We start from the raw sequence: 22,745 nt of genomic DNA on the forward strand, positions 1-22,745 counted from the left end.
ACTTCATTTCATTTTATGATCTTGAGCTATTTTTGACAGATCGTCAGTAAACAAATTGAACCATGTGTTATTGAATTGTTTATAAAAGACAAATTATAAAAAAATCTATTTAAAAATGAACCTGCTACCGAAAAGCCATAAGGAATTTAGCGAAAAAGATTATTGGAATAAGTTTTTTAAGAAACGTGGCAAAAAATCTTTCGAATGGTGAGTATTTTGTAAAATTTTGTATATTTAATTGATTTTGTTATCAATAACCCGAATATCTTTTAAGGTATGGCGAATATTTAGAATTATGTTCCCATTTACACAAGTATATCAAGCAATCGGACGTAATACTTATACCAGGTTGTGGTAACTCCAGTCTCAGCGCAGATCTTTACGATGTCGGCTATCCAAACATCACGAACATAGATGTATCAGAAGTAGTAATTAAGCAAATGAATGCTGTAAATGCCCGCAGAACAAGTATGAAATTTCTTTACATGGATGCGCTCAATACGACATTTAGGAATGATGAATTTAATGTTGTTCTTGATAAAGGAACACTTGATGCACTAATGCCGGATGACTCGAAAGAAACAAATGAAAGTATAGACAAATATTTCGCTGAAATTAAAAGAGTTTTGAAGTTAGGTGGCCGCTTCATTTGTATATCATTATTGCAAAGCCATATAACAGAGAAGCTGTTGACATATTTCTGTGATAAAACTTGGATGTTTCGTGTAGTAAGATGTCATGAAGCAGAGGAGAAAAATGCTGAGGATGGTGATGGGACGACATTGCCCGTTTTTGTAGTTATTGCAACTAAATTTAAAGAGATGCCTAAATTAGTAAGTCCATAGTCATATATATTATAAAGATGATCAAATTTGTTGTAGGACACTACTTATTTTTATATACAATTTAATTTTGTTACTAGAATATATATATATATACATAATAAGTGTTTTCATGATGTATACATTGTTATAAAAAAATGCAGTAGAAAACACAACACTAAATTTTTCAAGTAAGAAAATGATTGTATACAATCCAGCCTAGATTTAAAGTAACTAACCAGCTTAAAAAATTCAGGCATAAATTAAAAAGAATGATTGAAAGTCAGTATTCATGACAGCAATAAAACCTGTTTTCAATACTTTGCATTACACTAAAATACGACCTTAAAATTTTACTCCCATCTGTAGAATAAATTCTAGAAATATATTTTGATTTAATGTAACATATACTTTTACTATAGAATATTCTAGAGTTGTCATTAAAATAAGTTATTGATTCATGATAATTTTTTTTTAGGTATTAGAAGTCTGTATGGCAGGTGACAAGATGCAGAGGTTGGAAACACCAGAGGAGCTCAAAGCGTGTGTGAAATCTGTACAAGACACAGCCTTCATCACCAATGGGCTCGCTAAAACAACTTTAGATGGGGATGATGAGGTATAAGATTATAATGCCTAATTAAATTACTTTTTTATCCAACAAGTTTTGATAATAAGAGAAATGATTTTTATTTTTTTTTTTAAAAAGTAAGTTAAAATGTCTAAAATTATAATTATTTCCATTTTTGGGTTTTTTTTTGAGATTTTTTGATGTGGGCTTGATTAGTCATTTTAATGCCACACGCAGACAGACATACTAACATATTAAATATATTATTATGATTTGTAATCCGCTAGATAAATGTGGGTGTAACTTGGCAACACTTTCATATTTCAAATTTATCTCTAAAATATGATCTCCACAAGTCTTGACCTGGTTGTTGTAATAGATTTTAATTAAATATTAGTCTAAACTCTAAAGTTTAAAAATAGTACATATTTTATAAATAACTTTGCATGGATGGAATTTTGCTCATTCATTCTTAATCCTCAATTTGTTTTTTCTTTTTTAATTTTATATTTTTTTCCGAAACGTAGATATAGATAGGTAGAAAGTTTAGAAAAAAAAATAAAATTAAATAAATAACGATGAAAAATATTTATAATTTACTCAACCGTTAAAAATTATCTCAATTAATATAGAATAGCGGACGTCATTGTCACAGATGTGCCAAAATATTATCTGTTTATATATAATATTTTTTTTATTGTTTTGGTATTTATAAATAATATTTACTTACCAGTTTCAACGAAAATATAGAAATTTATTAGTCATCTATTTATTAACATGAATATAACGAACAGTTTTGTTGATGCATTTAAAAAGTTATTGAACTTTTAAGGTGACTTTAGATTTAATGCTACCCGGTGAAGAGGTACCTCGCTACACATTGTACATCGTGGATCAGAAGCGGTCACAGGCTATCAACAAGTATGCTGTGTTCATCGTACCACAGGGACGGTGAGGATGTTGATTAATTTTGTAAAATAAAAATTAACAGCCTGTTAATGTACCACTGCTGGGCTAAAGTCTTTTGTCCCCGTGGTGAAAAGATTTGGAGGCTCTTCCATCATGCTACTTCAATACGGGTTGTGGGATACATATGTTGTAGAAAATAGACATATATAGGTTTCCTGACGATGTTTTCCTTCACCGCTGAGCGTAAGATGACGTATAGATACCAATTAAGCACAGGAAAATTTAGTTGTTCATGCCTTTTTGATTATAATTCATCTCGTGCTTGACTGTGAAGGAAAACACCGTGAGGAAACCTGCATGTGTCTAATTTCATTGAAATTATGTCGCATGTGTATTCTACTAACCCGCATTAGAGCAGCTTGGTGGAATAAGCTCTAAGCCTTCTCCTCAAAAAAGGAGAGAGGAGGCCTTAGCCCAGCAGTGGGACATTAACAGGCTGTTACTGTTACTGTATGCCTTGCTTGATTCACGCGTCCCTATCACTGGGGATACTTCAGCTCAATTTCTCATTTAATCTTCACTTGTATATAATATTGTAAAATTAACATCCAAACTTTCGAATTTTGCCAATAGCATAATAATGATATTAATAAATTTAAGTGATTTAAATAAAATATAATAAAAGTATTAAAAAAATCAATCTAGAAAAAGTAGACTGTAATGAAATTAAAAGTAAAATATAACTTTCACTGATGAAGAAAATCGTTTGCTGTTTACGTGAAGCAGTTATTTTAAAATGATGAATAACAAAGCTACTACTAAGTAGGTTTTGTACGTATTGCTATTTTTTTTTTTTTATATGCCTCGGGTTGGCAAATGACTCTACTCCACCTGATGGTAAGTGGTAGTAGAGTCCAAACGCGACGACGGCCAGTACAGTCGGGAAGAATGTTCTGTACTAGCCGTCCCCGCCTTGCCGGCCCGCAATAGAATTCGACATTTATTCAAAATGACAATGAACTTAAAGTAAATAGCGAACTGATCTCTCGAGTTGCCTCATAAAGGCACTTTTCAATCGCTATGTTACAAATTGAAATTGCCCCCCCCCCCATGTTCTATGAATGCCCGTTTCGTCCCTATTCTATGTTATGAATGAGTTTTTGATTAAATCTCAAGTTATAGGGATGTAGATTAACTTATTCAGATAAGAAATAATTATAAACAATATATACAGGGCCGGATTATTAATTGGGCAAAGTAGACAACTGCCTAGGGGCCCCACATCAGCCCAGGGCCCATAAGCAGAAATTAGGAATTAAGTTTGTAAAATTCCTTATTTATGAAATTGTTGAAACAAAATATCTGTCCTATTTGAAAAGAGCGATACCTTCTACATACCTTCGTAATATATTTAGTAATATAATGTCGTAATTATAAATAAAATTTGAAAATGGTTAAGGGACCCGAGACGTGTATTGGGTAGGGGCCACTCCGTGGTTTATCCGGCACTGAATATATGTATAATGTAGGGACAGAAATTGAAAACAATATGACTATTTTCCACTCATAGCTTCGCCCACGTCTGATGAGGGACACACTAAAAGTAGTTAGGACGTAACAAAAAAAAACTTTCATATTTATAATAACTTCATATTTATAATTTTTTTCTTTATATGTATACTTTTATATTCCACCAACCCGCACTGGAGCCGAGTGTTGAAATAAGCTCCAAACCTTCTCTTCAAAAAAGGGAGAAGAGGCCTTTAGCCCAGCAGTGGGACATTCACGGGCTGTTACGGTTATGTATACATATATAAAAATAACTGTTTGTCAGTCCTGTTTACGTTCTTTATTAAAATAACATGCATTCGATTGCTATGGCATTGCAACGCGTGTTTGGCATTAACTAGTAATATAATAAAAAAGAAAGATATTTAAATATATTACGAGTCTTTTGTTTTATGTTTTTTGTTTACTTCGCTTAATAAAATGGTATAAAATTAAATTAAATATATTTAGAATTTATTGAAAATGTAAACAAACACAACGTACGACGCATAAAAACCACACCCACTTTTTCGTTAAAAATAGTTTGTTTACATTAAAATATCGAAGAAGTTTATTTAGAAACATCAACAAAACAGTTACTCAAGTATGGAGGTGTCTGGATGTGTGCCCGATGCGGTATCACAAGGACGTGTCGTAGCATTCTCGTCGCTATTGACTTGGTCTTTATAATGTAAACGCGTTGACATGACGCGACGAACAAAGTTTTTCACATAATTTTAAGTTTTATGTAGAATTTTTTTTAAGTGTAATTCACATGTATAATATACAGCCTTAGTAATAAGGTTTCTATAGGAAGTGCGTGAAATTGTTTTCTCATCAGTACTCTGTCAAAGATTGCCTCGTTTATCTCGTGGCTAGCTTATAAGGCTACAGATTCCGCGGTCCTGGCTTCGAACCCCGTCTGGTCCTTAAAAAGTTTTTTGTTCTTCTTTCGAGAAATATTTAAAAGTGACCCGGAATTTGGAAATCGATTGTGTTTACATTCTAATACCTCGGAAGTGAGGTCTTTTTCCTGTCTGGTAATGTTGGATTTGCCGTCTAATCACTATAATATGTCCTGCCCAGTTTGCAGGTCATCCTCGAGAATTCGGAAAAACATCAATTTGTCGTTCGAATAAAGAAAATAGACTGTTGTGAAACTATAACATAAGGGGCGTAAATAGCACTATTTATCCCCTTGCATGAATAAATAAGTGTATATAAATTGGTATTATTGGACGACCGATGACGATTATTTTTCAAATTATAGCCGAATTCATTTGATTCAGCTAAGCATTGTGTAACTAAATAAAACCGCTGCTAAGGAATTTTTTTAGCTATGGCAACAGTAATTTTACTCGAATTTTGAGGTCACAAAAGACCTTCGAAGTTTCCAAGTGGATTTTAATTAAGAAAAATCTTAAAATAAATGTTCTTAAAACAAATAAAAAAATTGATTCTAGTTTACTAATTGTGCGGAACCCTGCCGCGTGTTGCAGTTTATATTTTCGACCATCTGACACGTGTAAAACTATATGACGCTAGTAAGAGGATATGTTTTTAGCTGTTCGCTTTAAATTGCAAAGAGTTTGTATATCTTAATACAGACCAGTTGCCTCCTACCTGTTCTGCGGTAAACAATCACGTTTTAACGCAAGCTTATATTCTTTCTGAACTCCAACTGGGAAAGACCTCTGATAGTTGTACAATTAAAAGTTAATTATCTGTGTATTTGAAAAATAATTGGTCCGTAGGTGTGCGTGTGGCAGAAAATTCGTTTTTTTTTTAAGTTTTGGAGGTAGGTTAATGTGCCAGGATATTAGGATATTTATGTTTTTTTTTTTAAATTAATTAATTTAGGTATATTCAAATAAATTTCATATGATTCTTCGTTTAATTTAAAAATAAAAAATAAAGAGAAGGCCTAGTAGTTTTTTACGTAATTATTCTGATCGGTAGCTGCCTATGACCATTAAAAATAGCAAGACTTGTATTACATAATAAATAATATATATATCTATAAATAAAATGAATTCAAACTTAAATTAATAATTATATTTTATTATTAATTTTATTTATATTTATTTTATTTATTACGTAATGCAAGCTTCGTGTCTATGGTATATATTTTTGAATATATTATACATAATAAAGCAAAGGTATAAAAGTGACATGCCATAATTAAAGTCTAACCACGTATCAATGTTTATTGTAAAATGTAGAAGAATATTAAACTAGTTATATTATAAAAACGATAAAGGATAAATTTCAAACTCCTTCATACACAATACCACTCGATTTCTACTTAGGACTATTATAATCGAACGAACAGGAACGATATTTTCCAACCTCGATCTTTTAAAATAAAAAAATAATACTAAAGTCTTACATATTATTTATTTGTATTTCATATTTATATTATTAAGTTGGAGAGTTGGTATCCGTCCATTCGATAATTCACTTATTGCGGGATGATTTATTATATAATAGTTTTTGCTCGCTGCTTTCCCCGCGCTTTTAGGGGTTGTCAGATGTTAGGTATAAGACATAGCCATGGGGTGAAGCCCAGCTTGCTTCTAACACTTATAACCTTACGATCATAACGAGTAAAGTACTTACCATAAATTTTAACCGATCAGGAAAATTATTGTAGAATAGGTTCGAAGTCGCAAATGTTATAAAAAATGTTAAGTACTTGATTTTAATATTTAATTATAAACATATATTTATTGATATTGAGTAATTATAATTATTAAACCAAGCTTGACCTTTATTTGTAGCGGCGCTTAAGCTTTAGGGGATTATATACTAATAAATAACTCTGCCGCCGCTTGAGTGAGCCAGTGTAATTAACAGACATGAGATAGGTCTTAGGTCTTATAAATGTCATTAAAAAGGAGTGATTTTTATTTCTTGCGCAGGTAACCACTATTAAAACTTATATTAATCGATTATATCGTGGAATAACGCACGAGATAATGTGAAAACAACTTGTCTAATATTAGCTGATGTATAAATAATTCAAAAACAAATACTTAATAAAGATAGCAATATTAAATGTCATATAAAAATTAATTTAACCACTTGGCATCATGTCAGTGTTACGGTAATTCGAAATATTTTTATCACTCACGAGAATCTAGACCGAGACACCTCGCGCGGTTTTACGTAACTCTCTATTATAATGTTATCCAGTGTTTTTTTATATATAAAGTAGGCAGGCGGGCAAATGGGCCATCTGGTTAGTGGTCACCATCACCCATAGACCTGATGTAAGAGATCCCCGACCTCGCCTCCAACCTCGGCAACTAAGATTGTGCCTGTAGTTACACTGACACTCACTCATCAAACCGAAACGCAACATTACTAAGTATTTTTGTACAGGGGTAGAATATTTTTGGTGATGTAAGCGATGGTTAACATTTCTTATAATGCAAATGTCTATGGGCGTTGGTGACCACTTACCACCATGTGGCCCATATGTTCGTCCGCCTTCCTATTCTATATCTAATGAGTGGGTGGTACCTACCCAAACGGGCTTACACAAAGCCCAACAGCCAAGTCATGTTTTAATAAGATTTTTTATAGTAATGTTTGTAAAAATACAATATCATTGAACATTTCTAACGGATAAGATTTTATTTATGACATGTACCGAGTCGAGTTTTTTTATTTTATATTTTTCATGTTGACTGAAAACACGATTTTGTCGGCTAAACTATCATTTACGTAGAATGTCATTTGATGTTTTTCGACACTAGAAATGTCTTATATCACTGCTCCTTAAGATGGGGCCCCTAGGGGGGACGGTGATGTTTATGTTTTACTAACTGAAAACAGCTCACTAAAATTTAAACTTTAATTTATGTTTTTTTTTGGGAACATATACTACCACATATCTAATTCAGTGCCAAATTTCATTAAATGCCGTCCAACTCGTCGAGTTAAAGTTATTCGAACACTTTCATTCATTCATCAAACATTTATAATATTATTAGATTCATATAAATAAATACGCGTACCAATAATATACCAAATTTTATTGCGAATTTAAAAAAAAATAATGAATCAAAATATATATATTATATAATTTATATTATATATGAAAGCACTTAAAACCGGTACTGTGCCTAAACCTGTCGTGTTGGATTCGCTGTCCTATCGGATTACGAGAGTGAAGGAATAGAAGGAGCACTTATAAATGCGCGCACACACATGTATAACACCTATATAACACCTATATAACCTGGGTTATATCCTGCGCAATTGGCTTGTCTTTCTCGAATGCGAAAGACTTAAATTTTACCCAAAATGAACGGTGACATGATGAACGGCTTGGAAAGCAAACGCAACGAAACAAATTTAGCTACTGCCGTTAATATCAGCCATTGCAACGGCCGCATTCGCGAGTGGGATTCTTGAATGCAGATCCGTGTTTATTTCAGTATCGCACTGATTCATAATGGTCAATAATTTCAACTTGACACTATTCTCGTCACAGATTGTGTTCCGGCTCGCTTCAACTGTCGCCGCCAGCGATTCGTCAACTTTTTTCAGTTGATATAAATGTTTAACATGGTTTGTTTTTAAAGTAAAAAAAAAATGGATTGAATATTTTTTTAAATAGGAAAGTTATTAAAAACGACGTTGCCAGAATGAATAAGGTTTTCTAGAAATTATTTTCTTTATTATGGATTACAGGTTTACAGATTTGGCGATAAGATTTCGCCAAAAAACCTTGGTTAATCAAAAATAGGCTACTCGGATTAGGTATCATAGCTCAAAGATGCAGATAGCTCGTTCGAACTTATCCTTTTTATGAGCAACCTGGACAAGATATTTTTCTTCTGTATCGTTTAAAAAATAAAAATAAATTTATTTACGTACGCTACCTAGTACTCGTAGTTGCCGCGACTTTATCAAATAACTTTAATCAACATAGAAGCATACACTTACTTATTGATAGTCAAATTAGAAACTCCGGTGGTAGTTTCGAAAAAAAATACCCTGACTTAAGAAGAACCGGCGAAAGAAACTCAGCGAGTTTTTTTTAATCATGTTTGATGAAAACCGAGATGGCCCAGTGGTAAGAACGCGTGAATCTTAACCGATGATATTGAGTTCAAACCCGGGCAAGCACCACTGAATTTTGATGTGCTTAATTTGTGTTTATAATTCATCTCGTGTTATACGGTGAAGGAAAACATCGTGAGGAAACCTACATGTGTTCACCAACCCGCATTGGAGCAGCGTGGTGGAATAAGCTCCTACTCAAAAAGGGAGAGGAGGCCTTAGCCCAGCAATAGAACATTTACAGGCTGTTACTGTACGTTTCTTTTTCAAATTTTCAGTGTAAAAAAACAGCCAGGAGGCGATCGTCTCCTTCCCCACGGCATATATCATCAATAAATTCATTAATTGTATAATAACCTTTAGCACACAAGAGTTCCTTTAATTTTTTTTTTAATTTAGTAACTGAGGCATTTTGAAAGCTTTTTGAGATCCTGTTGTAGAACTGTAGACATTGCCCCACAAAAGAGTTACTGACTCTAAGCAATCGAGTAACAGGAGTGACATTGACGTCAATTTTATTTTTACTAGATCTCCTAATTTATATATCATAACTTATCTTACATTATTAAGTCTAAGCTTTACATGTACTTATGGCTGCCTCGTTAGTATAGTGGCTTGATGTAAGGCCGCAGACCCGGAGGTCCTGGGTTCATTTCCCAAGTCGGGCCCATAAAAAGTTATTGGATTTAAGTATTATATAATATTATAGGGAATAGAGAGTGCACCTGTGTTTGCGCACACACTTGTGCACTATAATATCTCCTGCGTAGTTGGCTAATCTTTCTTGAGATTGTCCGCCGTGGCCGAAATTGGTCTGGAGGACATTATTATTATTACTTATGATGGTTTAAATACTTAGTTCTGATATTAATAATGATTGATATTTATAATTGTAAATTGAAAATTTAACCCTCACGACGGGTAGAACAAAAGAATATTTAGGGAAATGAAAGATCGTATTTATATATTTTTGTTTTATTAAAATTATAGGGAGTCCGAGTGGTTGTTCGGCACGTCCGCCGGTAGACGGCAGCTGCAGGACTCGGCGAGGTTCGGTAGACTGGTAGTCGCTGTATTGAGGAGAGGACACCTGTTCCAGAGTCTCGACGCTGTGAAGGAGGAGTTAGCGCAGTCGGCCAAGATGCTCGCGCCCAACGGCTTTAGTGGACAGGTTAGGTTACTAAGCAGGAAAACTGGCAAATAGTGTTTCTGATAGTAATTGAACACAATCGACAACATACGTTGGCGCTAAAAGAAGCGACATTCCGCCACTGAACCACCAGCCATAAGATCTAACATACAAAAGTGAACATGTTCAGTAGCAGTATAACTTACAATAATACCTGCTATATATTTTGGATATAGTTTTCATCGTCAATTTATCGCCTACACCGCCAAACCAAAGATGATCTATGATGCTACGTCCTTTTCGTCAGTAACGACACTAACTCACTCATACTCCTCGAAACAAACAGCAATATAAATAGTAGCTGCTAGTCAGTAGCATACCGAAGATCTCCCATAGCTCCACCGCCCGCACAACTGCGACCCCCAGATCCCGTTCCTGTCGCTGGGCAGCGACGTGGGGCGGCGCGTGCGCGTGCGCGCGGGGCGCTCGGCCGTGTCGGGCGCGTTCGTGGTGGAGGACGTCGACGTGGACGGCGCCGCGCACCGCCGCCTCGTGTTCCTCGCCAACCAGTTCCTCGTGCAGTCCGAGGCCAGGCTCAAGACCGGTGAGGATACCGCCATATATGTATAGTAAACACCGACTAGAGTTTATTGTATATAATGAAGGTCCGACGAAATTACCATTTTGGGTAGGTCCCACCCAAAGTACCCTGGGAACCCTCCCTAGAGAATGGAGGCCCGCATAGGCGGGTCGGCTGTCGGAGCATCACGGTAGCATGCGAAAGCATCCCGTGGCGCTCCTCGTTAAGACGGAAAGGGTACCGCTGGTTTTTAGTGGGTATTCCGATATTTGGAGCGCACTTGGCGCCTTGGACACCGGCGAGTCCTACATAACCCCCCCATTGTTCCCGTGAGGGAAACGCGTAACACGTTTTTCCAACGATAAAAAAAAGTACCACCCACTTATTAGTTATTCAACAATTGCTTATATTAGTCTAAACATAATGAATCGCACAGCGCCATCTGTTGAAGCATTTCAATATCAACAATAAGCAATTCACCAATTCATATTAATCAAGTCAGTGCTACAGACACGTTGCGGATTTTTACTCGTGATTTGTTATTCATGGTTGTACAATTAAGTTAGCGATAAGATCATTATTAGATTACAATAATAAGTAGAAATGGCGACAATTTGAAACGAATCAAGCGAATAATTTCTGCAGGTGAACATACAGACGCCTACATAAATACATAATCTACATACATTTTTAGCCGATTATGCTAAAAATCTTATTATTTTTTTTGGCTTTGCTAGAGTCGCTTAATTAGCTGGAGAAGTGACATTTTCGATATACTTTACAAACTTACTTCCTGTTATGTCATGAGATTAGCGCGAGCAATCATACAAACTATATAAATTTGTTATTTAAATATAGATTTAACGTTGTGCAAGCTCGTCTGGGTAGGTACCACCCACATATCAGATATTCTACCTCAAAACAGCGGTACTTGGTATGATTGTGTTTCGGTTTGAAGGATGACTGAGCCAGTGTAATTACAGGCACAAGGGACATAACATCTTAGCTTCCAAGGTTGATGGCGCATTGGCGATGTAAGCGATGATTAACATTTCTTACAATGTCAATATCTATGGGCGTTGGTGACCACTTACCATCAGGTCGCCCATATGCTCGTCCGCCTACCTATACTATAAAAAATATACATGGAATGGCGGCAAAAACGGTAGCATAATTTTCCGGTTTAATCGAAATTTCGTCTCCGTAACCCTCCGTAACTCCTGTCTGTGGAAGCTATGAGCTCAGCTCGTCGTTACGTTTTCGAAACGCTTTTGCACTATTACTCATATTTATTAAACCAAGCGTTACAAAAGTGGCACAAAGATTTAATATAACATTTATATGCATTTCAGTGAAAAGAAAAAATAAAAGTAAAGTAGTCGTCGACTTCGGCTACGTGTCGCTGTACCACTCGTTCATGTGCGTGGGCGTACCGCTCGGCAACAGCACGAGCGTGGCCGTCCTCGGTCTCGGCGGTGGCAGCCTCTGCATGTTCCTCAAGAAATGCTTCGAGAACCTCAAGATTACAGCCGTCGACCTGGACCCGGCTATGTTGGAGGTTGCGAAGGACGACTTCGGTCTGGAGGTGGACGAGCGACTGGAGGTCCAGATCAAAGACGGGATTGATTTCTTAAAGGACGAAGCCGATAGTGGTGAGGATTTGATTAAATTAATATTAATGTTTTAACTGAAATTTTTAATGTGTACATGTAATAAAGTAGTAGAAATCATGTTTATTAAGTAGGTTGATACATTTATCAAGAAACGAGTGTGGGCGATGTAATATAAATAATTAAAGGGCGGTCAATAATTAAATTATCTGCATTTTGAAAAATAAGTATATTTACTGAAAATGTTTTTTACGAGTGGAAATATATATAAATAAAAAAATAAATATACCTAACCTAAAATAATACTTACACAAAGGAAAAAAATAATAATATGTTATCAATACATTTCTTAATAAAATAATCAAATTAGTAAGTAGTTTTAATAACACTCCTCGCTAGCGCGTGCGACTACCCGGCTCACGGGTGTAGTGCCACATTACACGATAATCGCGTCGATGAACTAGACTAGTGAGGTTTTTTTTATAGTAACTGTAGACGGACGAGCATATGGGCCACCTGATGGTAAGTGGTCACCAAACGCCCATAGACATTGGCATTGTAAGAAATGTTAACCATCGCTTACATCGCCAATGCGCCACCAACCTTGGGAACTAAGATGTTAATGTAATTACAGGCACAAGGGACATCCTTGTGCCTGTAATTACACTGGCTCACTCACCCTTCAAACCGGAACACAACAATATCAAGTACTGCTGTTTTGCGGTAGAATATCTGATGAGTGGGTGGTATCTACCCAGACGAGCTTGCACAAAGTCCTACCACCAGTAAATGGTGTTTTGTATATTCATCAAATATTTTTCGGCATCCGGTTTCGTTTTATTTAATGATACCTATTAGGACTATACATTCCGCCCGCAGGCCGCACGTACGACGCGGTGATGTTCGACATGGACAGCAAGGACAGCTCGCTGGGCCTGTCGTGTCCGCCGCCGCACTTCCTGCGCGCCGCGCCGCTCGCGCACGTCGCCGCGCTCGTGCCGCACGGTAACTGCACGGACACTGCACGGACACTGCACGGACACTGCACGGACACTGCACGGACACTGCACGGACACTGCACGGACACTGCACGGACACTGCACGGACACTGCACGGACACTGCACGGACACTGCACGGACACTGCACGGACACTGCACGGACACTACACGTACACTACACGTACTCTACACGCACGATACACGTACACTATACGTACTCTACATGTACCGCGCTGCAATCGTGGGGACATATGTGAGGGAAGGGGGCTAATAATGAGTGGCAATTGCAATTGAGACCTGATTAGGACTAGGATTTTCCTTTAAGGTTGTAAGATGTTAAATTTTACATTACCGTGTCTACGAGTGACGGGTTTCAGAGAAATTCGACACCAAATCCATAAGGAAGTGGACTCCGAGCTTCATTATGTAGATGTTAGTTTGTAGCGTTCATCAAACAATTCAAGTGTATTCAAAGCATGCGAGCAAAAATAAGCATTAACTTATATACATATATTGTAAAATACTAATAACCTCGCAGAACTGTATCACTAACACCGTAAACATTATGATTTGAGGAGTTGAAACGTGAAAGCGTAACAAACAAACAAACAAACCACTCAGTAGCGCCTTTATATTAGTTACGATGTTCGGAATGTTACTTAATTCTGAAAATTTGAATTCGTAACAACCGACCAGAAATATCGCTAATGCCAATATTTCTATAAACCAGACATTTTCATAAACAATGCTTACATCATAAAACATATCTCAAGATTTTTAAATTTACAATTTATTTTTTATTAATTTATTTATTCTTATGTATTTCATCGATAAAAATTGTAGAAACCCGTTTGTATTTAAATTATGTATTTAAATTTAAGCCGAGATGGCCTAGTGGTAAGAACGCGTGAATCTTAACCGATGATCGTGGGTTCAAACCCGGGCAAGCACCACTGAATTTTCATGTGCTTAATTTGTGTTTATAATTCATCTCGTGCTTTAACGGTGAAGGAAAACACCGTGAGGAAACCTGCATGTGTCTAATTTCATTGAAATTCTGCCACATGTGTATTCTACCAACCCGCATTGGAGCAGCGTGGTGGAATAAGCTCCAAACCTTCTCCACAAAAAGGGAGAGGAGGCCTTAGCCCAGCAGTGGGACATTAACAGGCTGTTACTGTTACTGTTTGTATTTTGTAATATATACCAAGTTTAAGCAGTCGATAGATCTTTAATTATTTATTATTTTTCAAACAATGCGTTGTCATAGAAAACGTCAGGAATAAATATTCGTATTTATTTTTCAGGTCACTTCATTTTGAATCTAGTATGCCGGGACACGCAGCTCCATGAAAGTATCGTAGAAACTTTAAAACAACATTTCAAACATTTAGTTACGGTAAAGCTGTTCGAAGAAGTCAACGAGATTGTGTTCGCAACGAACAACGATACTGAATATACGTTAAACAATTTGGAAGCAGCCGCCAAAAGCCTAAACATAACGGCGAGACAGAAAAATTTAGTGAATTTAAAATGTGTCGACTTGAAAGACTTCATACAATCCATTAATATTGTATCATAGAACATTGTTATACTTTTTATTGAAGGTATAAAACACAAAATCGTAATATAATTTGTTACTGTTTTATATTTTTACGCTGTTGTAAAATAACATTTAAATCGTTAAGATAATTAATGTTATCATATAATGTAGATGATAAATAAAAATACAGAAATAAAATTAATGCATTTAATGCCGTTTCTTTGTTTACCGATCTCGCTCGACTAGTGTCCACATTCCACAATTTATCTTATTGTCACTCATAAAATACTGGCATTCTAGCAAACATAACTGCAGAAATTAAAAAAAAAGTTGAAATAGCATTAGGCTTCCTAATTTATCACAATTGGCACCCATAGAGGTCTAACAATGACGCAAATATTTTATACAATAATTTAAACAATAAAATACACATTAATAAACGAGACAGCGGTTTATACTAAGCACGTGTAAAACAAACACTCAAAAGTTCTCAAAATACTTTCTTAAGTATGTTTTTAAGACTTTTCTTCTTCTTGTTGCCACTTTCGCTCTCTTGTTGTCCATTCTGAGATATATCGGTAGATTCCGACCAGAGGCTTCCGGTTGGCGATTCGGAAGCGGCTTTCTTCCCCAATTTTCCATTGAAAATCGGTTCTAAAGTCCTCACGTCTGGACTGGGTGTACTCCTGCTGCTTTGACGATTGAGAGTTCTCAGAAACGCCGGCGACGACAATCGCCTCGTCTTCATCGTCTTCGTTTTTAAGTTATTGAAGAACGATCCATTCGTTTTTGGTAACTCCTTTCCTTTAGTTTCAACTACCGTAAATTCCTTTGGCTCCGAAACTGGAGCGAAATAAACTCCCTCGTCTAGAGTTATATTTGGATTTTCCTGAAGTTCCCTGATACCATCTTGGTTAGAAGAAGTTTCCTTAATATCAGATTCTAAACTCCTATGAAGTATTGAAGTTTTTCTCTTTCTATTCTTTTTAGCAATTTGCCATTCTCCCGACTCCTGCTCCCTTTCCATATCCTCCATCGACTGCCTCTCAATTTGGAACGCTTCTTCGCTCGGCCTTCTTTTCTTCGTAGACGGAGTAGCGTGTCCACTCACACCTTCAACTGATTTCCTTCGAAACCTGTCTTGTTTCTTCTTAATCTTTTTAGGGATCGCCACCATTATAGTTTCTGGTTTTCTTCTCTTTGATACGTAATATAATAATAACGTGATTATAATAGATTGATACATAATAAATTTCGTGAATGTGATATTGCCAAACCAGCTATCTCTTTCTTCCATGAGAAGCGTCATCGCTATTGTCATTTGAACTAATTGATCTTGTAATTGTGTCATCTGGTCTAAGTACTTCTGTTCACGTTCGTTGCTCTTACGTCGTTCTTCTGTCATTTGGACTATTGTCTTCTCAAACGACTTCTGCATTTCCTCTACTTGTTTCTTGTATCTTCTGCTCAACTCTTCAAGGTATTGTCCCGATAGAGACATATTTCTTTCTAGTGTCTGTAAAACAGAGTAATTATATGATTAATTTAAATAAATATTATATGATAATTTTATTTTTTTTAACGTTTTATATGCCTTAAAACTAACGTAATACGTTATACCTTAACAAAGAAAACAACAAACAAAGAATCTAGCAATATTATAATATTTTAATAATTTTATACTATAAACCAAAAAGCTCACCTTTACTCTGTTTGACAGCCTTAAAAATACTGATTCTTTTTGTAGAGTTGCCTGCGCTGGGTTTTGATTTAGTGTGGCGTGATTACCTGCGGGTAGAGGATCTACCGCAATCTGATCTATTTCTGACATAAAATTTTCACTGTCGATTAAAACCTGATCACTTATTTCATCGCCTACAGCATTTATATCTTTAGGTTTCTCTGTAACGACATCTCGTCCGTTTTTTACATCTGTTTTTGAAGGAATTTCTTTAGTTTCATTTTCATTATTGCCTTCTACTTGCCTCTCTTCAGTAGTAGGCTCGTCTTGGGGTTCTACTAAAGGTTGTTTTCCTTCAAGAATTGTTTGAAGATCGTCTTTGCACGTATCCAATTTTTCTTTTTCGTCTTTAGGTAATTCTATCGGAGTGTTCTCAGCTTTTTGTTCAGGTACAAGAGTTTTTTCATCAGATTGAGCCGTCTCATTGATTTTATCATCAGTCGTTTCATTCTTAATCGGCACCAACTTGATCTCTTGATCTGAATTCGTTTCACTATTCACTTTTTGTGGTGATTCATCTACAGTAATGTTAGAGGTAACATTCATTTCGGTTTCAAAGCTTGTGTTTAAAACTACTTTTTTCTCTTTAATTGCGAGAATGTTACACAATGCTGCTAAATATTTAGGCGGGAACAAAGCGTTAATGTACGCTACACGTTCTTCGCCGAACTCTATAGTCTTTGTACTTTTAAAATCTAAACCATACGTCTGACATACACTTGTGCACTTTAAAGTGTCTCTTAGGAACACTTGCCGTACTAAACTCGTTAGTTTGTCCGAGCTACAACTAAGCAGCTCATACACATCATTGTAAAGTGTTTCACTACAATTATCACACACTATTATATGGCTGGGCGAACAACACTTTTTGTACATTGTATCTGTTAACGTATCGTTACGTTCACTTGAAACATTTTTAGGAACTTCAGTTTTAACTAATGCTTGAGCAGCTTTCTTCATAATAGACATCACGGCGTCTCTTGCGGAACCAAAAAGATTTTTCGACGGTTCCGCCTCGGCGGCAGGTATGTCGGGAACGTCTATTATCTCGTCGTCTTCGTCGTCATCTATATGTGATGAATGTTGAGAACTTTCTTTTTCTAGAACTTCAAATTCTGAAGTACCGTAAACTTTGAATAACGAAATTGGGCAATAATGTTCAGAGCCATGGTGAGATAATAACTCGACTTTGATAAATTTACCAAATAAATGTGGATATAAATCAAAACTTTGTACATCTCTCATGTCTTGCGCTGTAAATTGACCGACGTCGGCCCAGTCCCGAGTAGGGAAACGATCGCTGAAATACACAGCGATGTCCTTCGGTGTTGATGAAAACAGCTCAAAATTGGCTATTTCTATTTTTTGTGCTTGAACAGCTTCACACAGTTCTACCACGAACCAAATGCGACTATTGCATGTATTAAGCATATACTCATCTCTGTTTGGCGATAAAATCGAGCTTGCCGATCCGGCTTCAGGATTAACGGCCACGACTTTAGCGCCGCAAGCAAGTGAAGCGTAATTTTTCGATCGTAATTTGGTGCTTTTGCTGCTAAAATTTGTTTGACTATGACTAGGTTGACTCGAATGATTCAGCACGGTATCTTTCTTTTCAGCTTCTGCTAATTGCTTTTGCGCCCATTCTGAGAACGAGGGTATATCTTCTTGCGGTGTTTCTGGTTTAATTGGAATGTTTTCTTCAAATTTTTCTTCAGTGTGAGATTCTGTTGTAGTTTCTGCTTCTAGCGTGGGGGTGGTGCTTTGAAATGCATCGTCTGTTTGCCTTGTTTCGTGCATAGACTTCGCTTTGACTACAAGGCGTGGTTCCGTACTTTCTTTCTCTGCGTTTTCCACTGATATCCTTTCCTTTTCCTCGTCGGCTTCACTATCAATAATTGCGAATGTTGTCGTTTCATTGTGCTGTTCTGAGTCATTTGCGAACAATAGTTCGTCTGGAGTTTTCAAATCTAATTTTGCGTTTTCTACCAAAGAGATGAGTATTGGAGGCTGCCCCGTGTCAGGTAACCTGAAAAAAAATAAAACTAATAAAATTTTTGAAAAATAATTTGTAATTTTTATAAAATATCTTTGTTTAAGAGGAAACGCTAAAATGTATTGCATAAAATCCTTAAATATAACGATTTCGAAACATTCCGGAAAACAGTGTCTATTGAAATCAAATAGAAATCAATAATAATCCGGAAATTGGCAATAAATTTTCAATAGTGGAATAAATTTATAGTTAAATTTTTTATTAAACGAATTTGAAAACACATTCAATAAGTATTAACTTTTAAAATATAACATAAAACTAACAGCTGCTGACAATCTTTCAAACAACAACAAAACCCATTAATCTTTTATCAGCCCGAACATATTTGATTCTTGGAACCATGTACACTGTAGCCTATGAGCTATCCACTAGATCAACGTGGTAGTCATTTACGTAACAGCCTGTAAATGCCCCACAGCTGGGCCAAGACTTCATCTATATTTGAGGAGAAGATTAATAGCTAATTCTACCACACTGTTCACACTGTTCCAATGCAGAATACATGCTGCAGATATTTTCCAAGACATATTAAATTCCTTACGATGTTTACCTTTACGTCGAGCACGAGTTGAATTATAAATACAAATTAAGCAAATGAATTTTAGGAGCTTGCCCGGATTGAACCCACAAACCTCGGCTTAAATTCGGGTGTTCCACTAGGTCTTCTCGGCTATCATTTATAAATTGCGATTAATGTTAAATTATCATCTATGAAAACAAAACTTAAACGAAATTCCTCGCACTTATATCATATATACAATATTGTATGTAATATTTGTGTGTTGAAATAACTAAAATTGAAGCGAGTTCAATTGGGACAATCAGTGCTACAATTGAGATGGTACTTGTAGGAAGCTCACCCGCATTCACTGACATAAAGCCAATTCATGGTGACATAATATATTCACAAATAAAATGGAAATACTCCTTGTTTACTATGACCATGCCACTAACATAAAACGATATTTATTTATTTATTTAAATCTCTAACAGTTGTACATAACAGGCATTCAAAACACTTTTTACATTAACTTAACACTAACTATGCACAACCGATTACAGGAGAACACAACATTCCCAAACATAATTACATTATATACATATATATGTCTATGTTTTTTGAAGTTCAGTTTATAGGCGACTACAAAAATATTGTAACATATTTGTATTTATTTTAAAACAAATACACATATAATTCTAAATAAATTTTATATTTATAGTAAATTATAATATCGAACTTAGCTTTAAGCTATATATATTTGACAGGAAGTGCATATGTCAGTTGGCCAATATGCCGCTGTATATGGCTATAGTACCGCTGTGATATGTAAGAAATATTATCCATTATTTACCATTATGCGCTTTACGCCAACAATCTTGGATTCAACAACAAATATACAAATATACAATGTATTGTTGATTGAAATTACTGTTAAATGGATGGAGTTAAATGGACCTTGAATAAGTCAATAAAAAGAAAAGAAAAATTAAATTTGTATTTTACGTTTATATATAGGTAGTATTTTATGTAAAGTCAAGTCAGTCGACGCATTAAACTTTTACTAAGCGTATAAATAGACTTCGTAAATAATTATTTTAAGTGTTAACGGCAAATTTTCTAAAAACCGGCTTCGGAACAACAAAATATATTGCCTCGTTGCACGCTGCTCTTTATCTGAAAACGATTCCTATATCGAAAACGCTCTTTAAAATATTAAACATAATAAACAATTACAATCAACCTTGAACTTAAATGAGCACGCTGATTGAACAACATTGCAAATATATTTCAAAACATTTTCAGTTATCTATATAAATAATAATTGGGAGTAATTACAATTATCAAGAGACTATAATAACAAAAAAGAAGATATTTTTTTATATAAACCGGGAAAGCAAATGTCTCCACTCCACCTGATAACGTCACAAGAATAATAAATAAGGACTAGTTACATGATGAGAAAGAGAGCCGACAGCTGGATTAAATTTACAACCCAAGGTATGGTTATCTAAGACAGAAAATCTCAGGAGATGAAGAGATTTGCCGGATACTGCGAAAAATATTTTAAAATAAACTGAAATGCCTGAAATCGAATGAAGGGACGGTGACGATGAGATTATATTGTACTTCAACTCCGATTGGGTTTTGTAATTAATCACTGAAGTTTAATACCGTTTTACAATTACGAAACAATTTCCTGTAATTGGGCGGGATAAGTAATTTATTAACGAATTCAAAATTGATATTTCTTCTAACAATAACCAATGGATTTACTTGACGAGCCGGTTGGCGTGGTTGGTAGATACTTGCATTTCACGCCGAAGGTTGTGGGTTCGATTCCCATCCAGGGCAGACATTTGTGTGCATGAACATGTCTGTTTGTCCTGAGTCTGGGTGTAATTATCTATATAAGTATGTATTTACAAAAGAAAAAGTAGTATATGTAGTATATCAGTTGTCTGGTTTCTATAGCACAAGCTATGTACAAGCTTAATTTGGGATCAGATGGCCATGTGTGAAAAATGTCCCAGGATATTATTATTATTTCATTGAAATCATCATCCTCGGTTTGTTAACCTTTTTTTTCTGTTTAGTAGCTATAATTGACGAGTTTTAGTATTATTGATAAAAAAGAAATAAAAGTACAATAAATGTTCGAAAGCTGCTAATTCATAAATGTTTTCCTTAAATGTTCAATAATGATAAAAGTTGAATTTCGAACACTGGTCCAATAAAAATCGCATAACTTAGACCAGACGGCTTACCACATTGTGAAATTTTTGTGTTCTGGGTTTTAAGTTCTTAAAATTTATGTAGAAAAGTTAAAAATGGCCGATGTTGAGCAAAAACAATTCTCCCTTAAATTCAAGATAGCGTTTAACGCACTGGCGGAATTTAGTCGCAATTTTGTTGATTTCGACTACTATTGAAAAAAGTTAGAGGAATAAAATTGTTTAGGGATTTAATAAAAAAGTAAAGACCCTTTTTTGACTAACCCGACTAGATCGTAATTATTTACAACAGAAGTTGCTGATAAAATAATCGATTGTTGCATAAATGGAAGGTCATTTGTATTGTTCGGTTGTTTTGGAACTGTCACAACATATTTTCTCAATGTCAAGATTGTATTAATGAATTAGGTTTTGGCTTGACTCTGTGGCAATGGACGAATTTGTTTCCAAGATGGCGCCAACATTAGAGACTAGCTTTAAAATTAAAATTCACGACAATCAGACGTTAATTGAAAAAAAAAGTATTTCAATTTATACAATTGCGGCATTGTACAAACAATAAATAAAAAAACCATATACAACATAATATTATATTAAGAGTGTTACAATAAGTCTGACAATATTGTTAGTAGTATGAGAGAAGGTATCATGTTCCTTAACAAAATAAATACACTGATATATACACATTGTAAATATATCGATATTCGTGATGGGCTTACGTGTAGAATATCTTGGTGAGTCCTTGGTGGCCACCGTACGACAGCAGTTGACAGAGCAGTAGAGCCGCCAGCAGCGCCCGCGGCGGCGACATCGCGCTCACGCCGCCGCCGCATTGGCGAGAGTGCGCACCTATCACGACGCCACGCGAAACTCCCTTCACACCACCCAATACACACACGTACCTCGACTTTATTTTTGACGATCGTTTTTTTTTTTAAATAAATATTCAACGTTCGAATTTTAAAGTTCGTACCAAAAGGTTCGATTTAAAATTGCACTGCACTTTCTGTTTCTGTACGCGGTAGCGTTGGCGGGAAATCGTTGCGTCAGTCTCGAAACGTCATTTTATTTTATCGTCTATTCTTACATTGTCTTAGTCGAATATTGTTATACGGGACCACGCCTTATATCTTTCTCGTGTAACATCTTGATGTGCGTTAGGCATCGATAGACTGTTGATGAAAAGTTATTGCGTTAGTAATATGGAGTATTTGTTTGGGTACGAAATGTTTGTCTTTATGCAACAACAAAGCAACTGACTCATATGTCTCGTATTTCTCATGACAAACAAAAAATAGTTTATTTAGCCGCATTATCAAGGCCGATAATGAAACTGTTCGGAATGTGGTGCATCCCGTCACGACAAGCAGTCTGTAACTACTATATTTAACCTTATGTCCGTTTTTATGTATTGACTTTAATAGAAACTTGC

The 22,745-nt window shown here is 35.6% G+C and overlaps 2 protein-coding genes across 5 annotated transcripts in view; one reads left to right on the top strand and one right to left on the bottom strand.

Annotated features, from left to right (window-relative positions):
* The first annotated feature begins 22 nt into the window (after positions 1-22).
* Positions 23-14,994, top strand: LOC126781294 (eEF1A lysine and N-terminal methyltransferase homolog). Its single transcript, XM_050506212.1, has 9 exons — positions 23-207; positions 275-833; positions 1,300-1,440; positions 2,225-2,343; positions 9,913-10,093; positions 10,478-10,655; positions 11,984-12,283; positions 13,121-13,246; positions 14,548-14,994. Exons 1-9 carry the CDS (start codon positions 116-118, stop codon positions 14,820-14,822), a joined length of 1,971 nt encoding a protein of 656 aa, XP_050362169.1. The 5' UTR covers positions 23-115; the 3' UTR covers positions 14,823-14,994.
* Positions 14,977-22,745, bottom strand: part of LOC126781287 (uncharacterized) — a 68,970-nt gene continuing 61,201 nt past the window's right edge. For 2 of the 4 annotated variants that reach the window (XM_050506192.1, XM_050506191.1), the window contains exons 2-4: positions 22,033-22,485; positions 16,486-18,553; positions 14,977-16,299 (exon numbers count right to left, since the gene is read on the bottom strand). In XM_050506192.1, the coding sequence (XP_050362149.1) occupies positions 15,274-16,299; positions 16,486-18,553; positions 22,033-22,124 (3,186 nt within the window). In that variant the 5' untranslated portion in view covers positions 22,125-22,485 and the 3' untranslated portion in view covers positions 14,977-15,273. The remainder of the gene's footprint in view (positions 16,300-16,485; positions 18,554-22,032; positions 22,486-22,745) is intronic. The other 2 variants (XM_050506193.1, XM_050506190.1) reach the window with 2 other exon arrangements.

The sequence above is a fragment of the Nymphalis io genome, chromosome 3, assembly GCF_905147045.1.
Source record: "Nymphalis io chromosome 3, ilAglIoxx1.1, whole genome shotgun sequence".
Lineage (NCBI taxonomy): Eukaryota > Metazoa > Arthropoda > Insecta > Lepidoptera > Nymphalidae > Nymphalis > Nymphalis io.